Below are 12,364 nucleotides of genomic sequence, written 5' to 3'. Positions count from 1 at the left end.
GGAATTGAGGAATATTGTGTAAGCGAAATTATTTGGACACTCAGAAAATAGTGTAATAAGGAATTTGCAAAATATCAAGGCACAATGGGTTTTTTTTTCCTGCAAGACAGTAGAATTTTTGTATATAATCTTTAGATTTTATAAAATGTTCTGCACAGGTGTTTGTACTTTATTATTAGCACAGTATCAAATATCTTCAACCTAGAGTTCTCGTTAAGCAATTAAAGAACCTCAAGGAAAAATGATACATCTCTTGACTGTGACAGATTGCTAATAGCATTAAGCTGCCATAAAATAATTAGTGTTTATTACAGTGCAATATGTATTTCCCAGCAAAAGTATAAAGAAATGTCAAAGAAATATGAACTATTTCAATGAAAAAACCAACACAGGCTTATCTTAGAACACAGGATTTTTATTAACAAATAAAATTTCAGCAGCATGAAAAGAAAAAAACCTGTAAGAGCCCTTTATGTTCATTTCAAATATGGAAATATATGAACGTGAACCTCTGCAATAACATTTAAAGTTAAAAGTCTGTAGAAATATTAAAAAATAATTTCTTTCCATAAAACATAGAAGGAAAAATAATGTCAACTAAAACCAAGAACAAATGACCATCAAATAACATCAATAGAATTCCACAGAACTGTTTTACAAACTGCCATAACTCTTCAGAGTAATCCGCAAAAATTATTTACCCAATGATATGATTTAAAAAAACCAACAGAATGCTGCTTTGTATTCTTCAGACACAACAGTGCTCTCACCTAAAGGCTACATATCTGTTTTCAGTCAGTGCAAAATGACTGAATTTGAAACACTCCGATTCTTATTGCACAGGAATTACAAAACCTCAAAACAATTTTAAAAAAAGCAGAAAATAAAAAAAAAATTAAAAAATCAAAGAATGTGTGGTACTAAAGTCAAAGGTTAGGGTTATGCCTTGGCAATTCTTAAATATTACAAAGTATTTGCCTGTTAAATAAGAATGAGTTTAACCAATCTATGGCTTTATAGAGTAAAACCATTAAATTCACTAATGAACTTGTTTAATTAGAATTTAGATACATTTTACGGCTTTCTTTTCAAACCATACCTTGAGGCAAATACCTTCACTATTGCAAATTCTGCTCCAAGTTGATTTTTAAGTGTGTTATCTCTTAGCAAAAATATTCTCATTTATTTCCTGTTAAATCTATGTTACCATCTAAATCAGCAAAGTGATCCTGGAGTGACTGGAGTGTGTTCAGTGAAAAAGTTTTACCTTATCTCCCACACAACTTTAATGTTCAACACTCTTCAACAGTGCATTACATATACCTTACATTCAAGTTAATACTTTTCCCCTTTTCTCATCTGTGTTATTCTTTTTAAGTCTCTAATGCAAGTAATTTCTATAGTATTGCCAATTATATTTTAAAAATTAATTTCAATAGTATATAGCAAATAGCCTTGCTATGTACTGTTATTAAAATTAAATGGGTGTTCAGCAGCACAGAATAGAAAATTCAATGTCTTATTAGTTATTAAATTTTTATAGTGGTCAGTCGTTTTAAAATATATCATCCTGGACAGCAGGATACTCACAGACAAGTTCACAATGAGGAAATGATTAGATAAAATTTCCAATTTTGATACATGTATCAGAACAGTCTTGTTTATAGAAAAATGCCAAAAGCCTTTTAATTGCCCCCAGCAGTACTAAAGAACATATTTGCAAAAATAGTCAGAGTTATAATCATTTTTTTAAATTGAAATTTTCATTTTTGCCTAACCAGTTTAAAATTCACATAGGCCAAGCTGTTTGTGGGGATGCTTGAATAAAGGTTTTCTTACAAGATCCCTGTTTCTTTATTGGAAAGGAAAACCAAAACTGTGACCCTGTTAACCAAGTGCAGCTCTTGATGTAGGGTCGGGGTCAAGACTCTCTTCAATGTTTTCTCCTGGCTGCCCAGCATAAGGGCATTACCACAGCTGCATGAAATAAAATTACCTAAAACTGCTTCAGGTAGTTGGACTGTACAAAGTGCAAGACTTTAGACATAGAATATTTTCATGTATTCCTTTTGTCTGAATTGTCTCTATGTTACAATGCAAATTGCACTGTTCCACTTACACTTATCCTTCAGATAAAGATAATACCCTGGTAATAAAAGGATGTAAATTCACTCAGATGCTGTTTGATCAAATTATGGAAGTACCCTTAACCATACTTTGGAATGTTACGCAACCATTTTATCTCATTTCTTGTTATTCCAATAGATTTACTTCATAAATATATTGCGTCAGTGTTATTTCACAGCAAATGGCTCTGCACCACCAGCCCTGGAACAGAAAAAGAGCTATTAATCTGTCAGCCTTCACCCTTCCATTAGACTTTTCTGAGCAACAAAACATCTGTTCTCCTCCTACACAGATTTTTTATATCCTGTTGATCCTCTTGCTTAAAACACATCAGATGAATCACTGATTAAGGACTTTGATTGCTTATATTCTCCTTGCGATGTTGATCATCTCTCCACACATTCTGTAGAGCACGTACTAAAACATTTTATTTTTTTCACACTCTTAACCATGGAAAACAAATAGATTTTCTTTAAAAAGAAATCAATGATTTGGCAAACAAAGCCTAATGGTATAGCTGGACAAGCATCTTTAGTACGAAGGCTGTTTCTTGTCTTTTCTACTTATGTGGAGTGTTTGAAAAGCAGTTATAATTAGATATAAGTAAAAATACTTTTTATACATCATACCTTTCAAACAATAAACATGAATAACATTGTTTATGTCAGAAAAAAATATTTGTGTGTTAGTTTTTAAAAGAAGAGGGATTTGACTGCTTTATGGGACTGCTTACATGCTTAAATTTAAGTAGAGTATTATGAACCCTGTTGAAATCAAGTTTAGGTTAGAAAAAAAATAAATAAAAGTCCCTGTGTAATGAATATGAAACCATTCTATAAAGTGCATTGACATAAAATTGAAAACTCAAAATAAATTAAAATTCTACTACTACTGTTGATACCCATATGCATTTTAAAATGACACTATTAGGGCCTTTTCAATGTGACAAAAAGCAGGATCAAACCTGGCAATGTATTTTTCTATGTAGGTGCATAAGTAAGTCTGACAGTTTTTGGGTAGATGTAAATCAGCTGTGACCTCAACTCACCTAACACAGCCTACCCAGATGGGAAAGGGACATTTTCTGTGAATGCACTGCTTTCTAATACCCCAGCAGCACAGCAGTTCTAGGGGAAAATGTTAAAATATTTTAATGATGAGATATTTTAAATTCTAAAAAAAAAAATCCAGTGGAGCCTTCTCATAGCAGGAAAAACACTGTGGTGCATCCTGTCCTACAGAGTCATCACAACTCCATACCTAAGGGAAATGTTCCTGAAATCCAGAGAGACAGAAAGGGTCAGGATACAGAATATAAGGAGACACTATCTGCCCACTAGAAAAATCTTCTCAGTGGAGTATTTTCTGTTCTACAACCTCTACATTGATGTAGAAACAGATCTGATATTTGCCACCTCCATGAGATTCTCACAAATCCTTCATAGTTAAGATCACTCAGAATACGTTTTCCATCCCCAGGAAACACACAGAGACCTCCAGGTATTTTCTTGTTGCGCTGCTTTCAGAGTAGCAGGATTACTTCTGCAGAAATCCTAAACAGCCCTCCCTGTTGCTTCAAGTACTGGATTGATGGCAAAAAAACCCCAGAACCAGAGATAATGATTTACAGGTAATGAAGGCAACAAAACCAACAAATCCAAAAATATTTCACAGCTGTACAGAATGCAAGTGACAACTGTGGCTAGTGAGAATCACAGATTTATGGGAAACATATGCTGATAAATTTTTTTTCTTTTCCTTTTTTATTTTCTTGTCTTTAGATACAGGGAGATAAAATTTAAGTGTATTTTAAAATAAAAATTAACCACAAAATCTTTCCAAAATACCTAAATAACTAAGTTTCTTTTCTACTGATTTTGCAACAAGTGAAGATCCTTGAAGAAGATAATTAAATCCAGATAGTTCTCCTAGACTGAAAATACATTGCAAATCTCAAGCTCCTCAGGGAGGATATCCAATGCCTTTTATACTGTGAGGAGTTAGGATCATATCTGTTACAGTGGATAAACTCTCACATCCTAGGTAGATCACCAGTGAGCAAGCAAGTCCCAAACAGAGTTTACAAGGTTAAAACCAGCATATGGCATTTTTACCTCAAAAAAAAAAAAACCAACAAAACAACCCCAACAACCCAGCAAGGTGTGTTCTGCAGCTGCTGAAATTTCCACATTATTTTAGCAGTGCCTTATATGGGATATTTTAAAGTAAAGTCCACTTAAAGACAGTCATGGTCTGCATGTTTGAGGCTGTTCTCCTGAGGAATCTCTGTCAACTTCTTGCTGGCTGAAGAGCACTAAGATACATCCTGGAAAGGATGCTGTATGTTACTCCCAGCTGGGAGAAGACCTCCATGGATACTTTCAATGTACTTTCTCACACTGGAGTGCCTGCTTTCTCTAGAGCAAGTTTCAAACAGCAAATTCTCCCTCCAAAAAAATTCATTGGAGTGAGAGTGGTAGAGGCCATGGAACATATTTCATTACTGCACCCAGATACAGAAGTTCCGAATATCTTGGCAAACTTATCAACTTTACAAACATCTGTGAGAAGACTCCCCTGTATTTTTTTTCTCCAGGTATTTTTTTCAAGATTTTGCATTTTGTTAGATGTTACTCTAGCTCATTTGTGAACTGTGTACAAAGGGGTTTGCAGGGTTTTTTTTGCTGTTGGATGTGAAGGGGAAAAGGAAGTGCATTCACCATAGATCGCGATCTGATATTTTTGTTAGATTGTTTTCTTGTCTTTTTTTGACGCAGGAAAGATTTCCAGATTTAGAGAACTCCTGTGCATAAACTGAGACTAGCTGGATTGAAGGCCACAATCCCAATCATCAGGTGACTTAACTCAGTATAACCTAATTGAAGTCAGTGTCATACCAATCAAACCAGTGGAGAAATGGCACAACTCTTAGGGCATGTAAAGTACACTAGCGATTTGTAATCATCTTATTTTTATTAGTCTGAAAAGTGTACTGTGTATTTAACAGCATAAAGTGAATCAGCACAGACAGAAATCATCACTTCCAAACTGGCTTTTTGGAAAGGGAAAACCACCAATTTTTATTGGTAATGAACCTGTAATGACTAGAATGAACCTGTAGGACAAATATGAACATTTTGGTAAGCTTTCAAATGCTTATCTAAACATCATTTGAGCATCTTAGTCTGGACAAACACCCTTTCACAATTTCCAGGAAAAAAGCCACATAAGGAAAGCCCTTCTAACATTTATATGGAGGTGTGTGGAATAAAAACCAGTAAGAGTCTGGATTGAAGTAAAGGCATCTATTCTGGCTGTTTCATTTTCATAGAGAGGGCTGGCATGCCTGGAAAGGTGGCAGAAATTTCTGTTGCTGGATCCTTTCATATGCTACTAAAGAGCCTAAATAGAGGAGAGCTTTGTTTTTCCAGCATGCACAAGCACAAAGCTTGAGCTTCATCTACATGTACAGGTTATGAAAAAAACTCTTTCTACTGCTCTGAAGGCCAAACATAAAAAACAGTATTGGAGAAATCAAGAATTTATCACCAGGGCTGCCCCTAGAATGTTATTGTGTCTTACGAACATGTCCTAGTCAGGGTAAGGCTAGAGAGGATGATAAGCACATTTCAGGTGTGCCTCTTGTAATAATTTACCAATTCAGGTAAATTATTAAAAAAATATTTAGGGCACAGATCTAAGGTTTCTTTTGCCAAGTGACTGCTCTAAAAAAGTGGGACGGACACTGCTTCAAGTGGAAAGAGTTTTTCTTTGGGGATTTCCTCCTCCTTAAAATGCCCTCTATCACACTGAAAGACATGGAACTAACAAGTCATTTTAAGCAGAAACTTTGCAGTTATGCTTTGTTGTACAGAATGAGAAAAAAAAAGAAGGGAAGAAAGGTACATCCATGGAAAAAAATAATAAATGCCTTTTCCCCCGGTGTCATGTCTTTGGATATGTACAGCCTTGGAGAAATGTATAAATAATTTTGTACATGGAACTCTTAAAAAACTAGAGATTTTTAGTACAAAGGAATCAATTCACTGCAAGAATGTCCACATGCTGTTGCTTTATGATTTCCTATATACAGGAGAGGACCAAAGAAAGGACCTCTTTTACAGTAACTGCTGTACTGTACATTAACATGTGGCTAATACCCTTCTCTGGGTGAGATTTACACTCAGTATTACAAATAACATAACATTGCTGAAAATACTGATACAAAACAGCTTCAAGATGACGTTTTAAAAATATCCCTCATATTTATTGAACTGTTTTTTTCCAGTTTTTTAAAGTTTCAGCTCTATAAAAGATTCTCCAAGAAAATAGTAGCATTTGAAATGCTATTTTTGAAGTTTATAGATGGATTTTTTTTTTAATAAAGTGTAATCCAAAAGTCCATTTTCCCAGGAAAAAAACAACTATAGATACAGTACATAACCTAAAACTGAAGAGGGTATTGGTTTGTTTTGTTTTGCCTTTTTTAACGTAGTACAGTACATTTGTATCCTGGAAAAAAATTCCTTGATTACAGTGTCTGTTTAATTTATTTACAGATCTGAAATTTAATTGCATACATGAGCTCTTGAGATGAGCAATACTGAAATGAATTGATAGCAAGAATTAATTGTCCTTTCAATCTACCATGACTTTAAGATATTGCTAAGAAGAAGAAGTGATTCTGAGTAGTGAAATTATCTTATTACTATTTTAAACTTGTTTGGTAGACTTTAAATTATGAGTTTCAATGCAGGACAGGGAGTCTTGAATACCCACAGTTAATTCGGTAAAGCTGTGTTTGCAATTTTTGCACATTCTGTTTTGGCAGTAGCAATGCACACATGAACATGAAGAATTTTGGCAAATGTTTGTCTTGGTTCTTATGTATCCCTCTCTGGATACCCAAAATTATCACTACAGAATATTTAGACAAAACCTGCTCTCTTCAATATCAGATAATGTAATAAATTCTGCTCTAATAAAAATAAAATCCTCAATAAACAGAAGCCTGAAATTTCAGGCTGCTGAAGTTACTTTACACAATATCTGCCAAGATAATGGTCTATTTTTTTTTCTTAGTTAAAGCAAGACTTGTTAATAAAATTTCCTTGTAATGATCCAAATATTAAGTAGTGAAGCAGATATATTTAACACCAGGTAAAATTTTGTCTTTATTTCATACACTCTATGTGACAACTTTTAAAAGTTGCAGATGCTATCTGTTAAGTCACAATGGCTTGTTTCTGTGTGTGAGAATGTGCTGCAACCTTGTCTTTCCTTATTAATCACTGGTTAAAGAGAGAAGTGACCTGTCTCAGATCTGCCTCAATCGTACTTAAATGTGCCAAATTATTTTTTAACTACTCCCTGCACGTGCCATTGTAACTCACACAGATTACCCTGCGCCACAGATGTTGTAAACCAAGTGGCATGTTTCACATATTCGACATGTTTGGAGTAACTGACTGAGAGGTTCCCAAGCCTCTGAGAGGGGAAAAGCAGATCTTTTGCAACCAATAGGTCTCCAGGCTCTGTGGCGTGGTCAGATGATTTCATACTCCCAGAGACCAGGCAATAAATTAATCTCACTTGTCTGTAACACGTCAAGACTAACAAACCCAGCGAGCTGGTGTAAACCAACAGGTCCTGAAGTGCAGATGATACAGCCCACAGAAATTATGACTGATGCAGGTTGTTCAGCCTGGGTAATAAGATGATTTCTCTTACTTTAGGCTTTCACACATTTTTGGTTTGGGAAGTGGAATGAAATTACAGGATGAATTACACAGCAGAATGTCACATCGCATCATGAGTGCTACAGTGCCTGTAAAGCACAAAGATCACCACAACTTGACATGCCCTCATAGAACAGAGACACTGAGAGAAATGTAGTTAAATAGAAGTGTGAAGAGGGAAGGGAAGATTGAGGAAACAAGCTGACATCCTCAGTCTGGGACCCAATTTACTGACTCAAATACCTGGCAACTCTCTATGAACCTGTTAGAGGAAAATCAATTACTTCCTCCACTTGTAGCATGAGGCACTCATGAAACACATACAGCAGGAAGTGGTAACACTCTGTAAGTTATCAAATTTCACTGTATTAAAAAAAATGTGTAAAAAGAAGGTCCTTCAAGATTTCTGACTCCTTATTTCCTTAATCTCTATGGAATTCAAGAGGGTTTACTAATTACTTATCTATTTATTCCTCACATCTACTTTAACAGTAATATTATTAAACATACAGGTTTTATTTAAGATCATCTTCTAGAACTTCAGGGAATCATAGTGACTTATAGAGGGGTAAAATATATTTAGCCAATATTGGACTAGCAGTGCAGCCAGATGGTCCCATTTATTAACTCATGGTGACTTCTACACGACAAATCAGCCCAGTTATTTAGCAATCTCGTTCATCCTTTTGCCTCAGTCCAAGGTGGGAAAATATGGAACCTACGGACAAATTTAAATTTTTATTGTTTTTTTTTTTTCCCATGAAAGTAGCAGCAGATGAGAACTGAAGACAGAGCTCTAGGTGAGCTTACATCCATCTTTAATCAACTCTCCTTCCATAGCAAGAAAATAAGCACCTTGTTAGCCATCTTGTTGACCTAAAGTCTGTAGCTCTGCCGTGTGTAGGTTGTGGTGGAGGAAAACATTCTTCCTGCTGTACATGTGTAAGGAGATGGGTCCCCTGGGGGGCTGTCCCAGTCTCCCTGTGAAGGTGCTGTGCTGCCGAGGCACAGCGCTTTGGTCCTTGGGAGCTCCTGGGAACACGGGGCAGCCGTCGGCCTTGGATGCCGCCTGGGCGGGGCTGGCGGCCGCGACAGCCAAACCGTTCTGGGTGGCCTCTGGGGCCAGGCTCTCGTACGTGCCTCGGGTGTGCTTGATGGCTTCCACGATCTCCTTGTCCTTCAAGAGGCTGCTCAGACACAGATTGGACAGCTGGCAGCTCTTGCTCTCATATGCTGCTGCTGGGCTGCCCGGTGGGTGTCTAAAAGGGTCCTCGGTGGGAGTAAGCGCTGACTTTCTGTCCCTTGTGCTGAGGTTTTGGCTCACCATTCTGATTGGATATGTAGTCTGGGGAAACAAAAGAAGACCAAACAAAAAGTATTAGCAGTGGAACACAGTAGAGAAATGGTGTGGAGTACATAAACCACTCCTCACTACACATGAACAGCACATGGGTCTGGCAGATTAAAATAAAAGATGACTCCAGGTGATGGTAAAACTTCCAAAACTTCATTCACATTTAATAGCACTAGGATTGAAAAGTGTTTGCTACAGGAAATGCTTTGGCCATTTTCCTTAAAAAATTGTTAAAATCAAAGGAGGATTTCTTTTTCAGAATATAATAAATGGTAAGAAGTTTTCATGAATTGTAAGCAGATTTTCAAAAGCATTTCACATAATGAAACAAAGAGAATTTTGATCACATAGAGTTCAACACTTAATACTCTCAAATCCTTACAAAATATAAAGAACATATTTTGTAAATATCTTTGTGCCTCAGTTAAGCTCAGAACATGTTCAATTTTCACCGTCCCTTGAATCCAGGTGTTTTGTTGTGTATTTACAAGTCAAATGCATGCTACAGGAGAGCACAAATTTTATTTCAGTTGCCTGGAAAAAAATACAATGTAAGAAAGATTCCAGCATGTTACCACCAACTTCTGATGTTGTGCAAGCATGCCTGCATGTGATTTTGTTGGAATTATGGTAATTTATCTGTGCATGGCAAATCAGATCACTGCAGACTTTCAGTGTGTACCTGGTGTGATGCTTCGTAGTGTCCCTACCACACCTGACTGGGGAGGAGATGATGGTACCCTTTCCCAGGGAATGGTTAAAGCAACTGCTTAATTTGAAACACATGTCCAATTTGACTCCTTACAGGTTTTCTGCAACAGAACTCTGCAAGGACACAGGAACAGCTTCTTGACATTTACATTGACATATGGGTTCTGATGTTGCAGAACAAAGCTGAGAGAATAAAAAATACTACCAAGCCTTCCAACAATATTTGGCTAAAAATCTTTCATGGTGTTTCCAGGATTCCATAGGAAACTCAGATCTATTGTATCAGAATTAATTGTATCACTTCACATGCATTTCTATTTTAAGCAGCACAGAAGAATGATACTGTCAGTATTCATAGCTTATACCCTTTTTTTACTGCAGGCTAATAGTAATGATTCCATGCAGACCCATATGCAGGTTTGGGTGTAAGGACTGCAGTGCATTTTAGGCATCAGAGATGATATTTAAAAAAAAATTATTAGGACTGGAACAAAGTTTTTTCTACTTTATTCAGTGCTGATTGCACACAGATTTATAAATGGGAGTAGAACACTTCTGGAAAACATTACTTCAGTTTTTATATCTGCAGCACATAGGTGTTGAAATGAAATTCCATTTAATTCCTAGGGTATCATTTTTGGGAGCGCCTGTCTGCAAATTCAAACACTTTTCATGTATGTATGTATGTATGTATGTATCTATCTATCTATCTATCTATCTATCTATAAATTATTTATTTTCATGCCAGTAAATATAATCTTCCTACTGGGATGAGAGTAAAATTTAATGCCCTGTCAAATATCCAAGTATTTATTGTGAGGGAATGATTCAGGAGTTACAATGTGTCACCTAGTATCTTTGAAAACCTAAAGATTGATATAGAACTTAAGAGGAACTTCATGGTGGGACCTCCAGTCTATCCTGAACTTCTGGTTAACCCCAGTTCATCCCTCTGGACATTTATGGTCCCTAATCATCTGTTTAAGGACTTTCATCAATGTAAACTGTATAGCCTTCTCCTCTAAGATTTTCTCACTATATTACATTTTCTTTTAGACAAGGTCTTCATAATGTCTAAACTGTATCTTTCTGGCTTCAAGACCACTCCTCTCTCTCTCATAAAAATGAAGAAAGAATTTCTGTTTGATCTTGAATATCTGTTTATGGTTTCAAAGAATGCTGTCAAGCAACCCTTTAATCCTCTCTGCTCTGGAATAAAAAAATACCACATTGACTTTTTCTCATAGGACTCATCTGCTAGACTCTGAGTCATTCACACTTCTCTTCCCTACAGATCCCCTTCAGTAATTCCACTATTTTTTTCTTGAAGTAGAAGGCTCAGGAGTACAGCACTCAAGGTAACCCCCCACCACTATGAAGCAGAACAAACACTATTAGTGTCCTACAAGGGACTTCTTCATCTGCTTCTTATTAATTACTCCAATAGGAGGCTAGTGATTTCATTTGGCAACAGCATGAAATTGTTCATTCATCTTCATCTACTTGTCCATGATATTTTCATTATTTTTTTAATGCAAAATTATATCTAAATTCAGTTGATTATTGTCACCTATTGCTTTTTAACTTGATGAAAAGCTGTTATGACTATCTAGCACTGTGGTGTTTCTTTCCTCTTCCTTATCAAGGTTATATTTCACTTGAAATATTTTCAATTTAGAAAATAAATGCTTGGTTTGTAGGTCTACATAATATTTGCTTCTGGTTGCTGGCCGATGGGGGAGACAACGTGTGTGTATGTATGAATAAATGTTTAATAATATACATGTGGCTAGGGAAGGTCTTAGCTCTGTGAAACTCTAACTTGCTGAAATTCCCTTCCTATTGAATAATTAAACAAATACCATGTGGTGACAAATTAGGAGCTGATCTACCTACATTAAAGCACCAACAGAAATTCAGAATATGCCATCATAATTTTAAGAAATTGGTTTGATCTTGTCCCCGGCAATAAGATAATAAGATGGTTAACAAGGAAAGACAGACTCATTCTATCAGATGCATAGTTACACATCACATGAGCAGAGACTTTAATGAAACACTGCCAAAACCAAATACTATTGCTGTTATCTATGACAAGTTACTGAAGAACAGCTTCCAATCAGGAAAAGAGAGAACAGTTGACAGACAGGAATCAAAATCAATAAGAAATACTCATCCCAATAACATTATTCTTCCTCCAAAATATTGTCAATAAAAATTCCAGGGCTGATTTGATTTTCATGCAAGTTATTTTTTGGTGCAATTATAAAATTTTTATTAAAAATGCAAACTACAGTATTGAAATTAATAAAGTTTTCTTTTGATGAATTCAGGTAATTTACTTTGAAAGAATGCAGTGCAACCAAATTTTCTTGCTGGTCCATTTTACAGTTATTTAGGATACTCATGAACTGGGCAAAATACGAAAAGTGTC

General features: G+C 35.9%; 1 protein-coding gene across 3 annotated transcripts in view; it reads right to left on the bottom strand.

Annotated features, from left to right (window-relative positions):
- Positions 1-394: 394 nt before the first annotated feature.
- CCSER1 (coiled-coil serine rich protein 1) overlaps positions 395-12,364 on the bottom strand; it is a 615,756-nt gene continuing 603,786 nt past the window's right edge. Inside the window, exons 10-11 of one of the 3 annotated variants that reach the window (XM_071431638.1) lie at positions 8,721-9,210; positions 395-2,328 (exon numbers count right to left, since the gene is read on the bottom strand). In XM_071431638.1, coding sequence (XP_071287739.1) covers positions 8,725-9,210 — 486 coding nt within the window. In that variant the 3' untranslated portion in view covers positions 395-2,328; positions 8,721-8,724. Of the gene's footprint in view, positions 9,211-12,364 lie in introns of all 3 variants that reach the window. The other 2 variants (XM_071431637.1, XM_071431639.1) reach the window with 2 other exon arrangements.

This window comes from Agelaius tricolor, unplaced genomic scaffold, assembly GCF_023055355.1.
Source record: "Agelaius tricolor isolate 1412-34295 unplaced genomic scaffold, bAgeTri1.0.p SCAF_8, whole genome shotgun sequence".
Taxonomy (NCBI): Eukaryota; Metazoa; Chordata; class Aves; order Passeriformes; family Icteridae; genus Agelaius; species Agelaius tricolor.
Note: the sequence above shows the minus strand (reverse complement) of the source record. Positions and strands in the feature narration are given on the sequence as shown.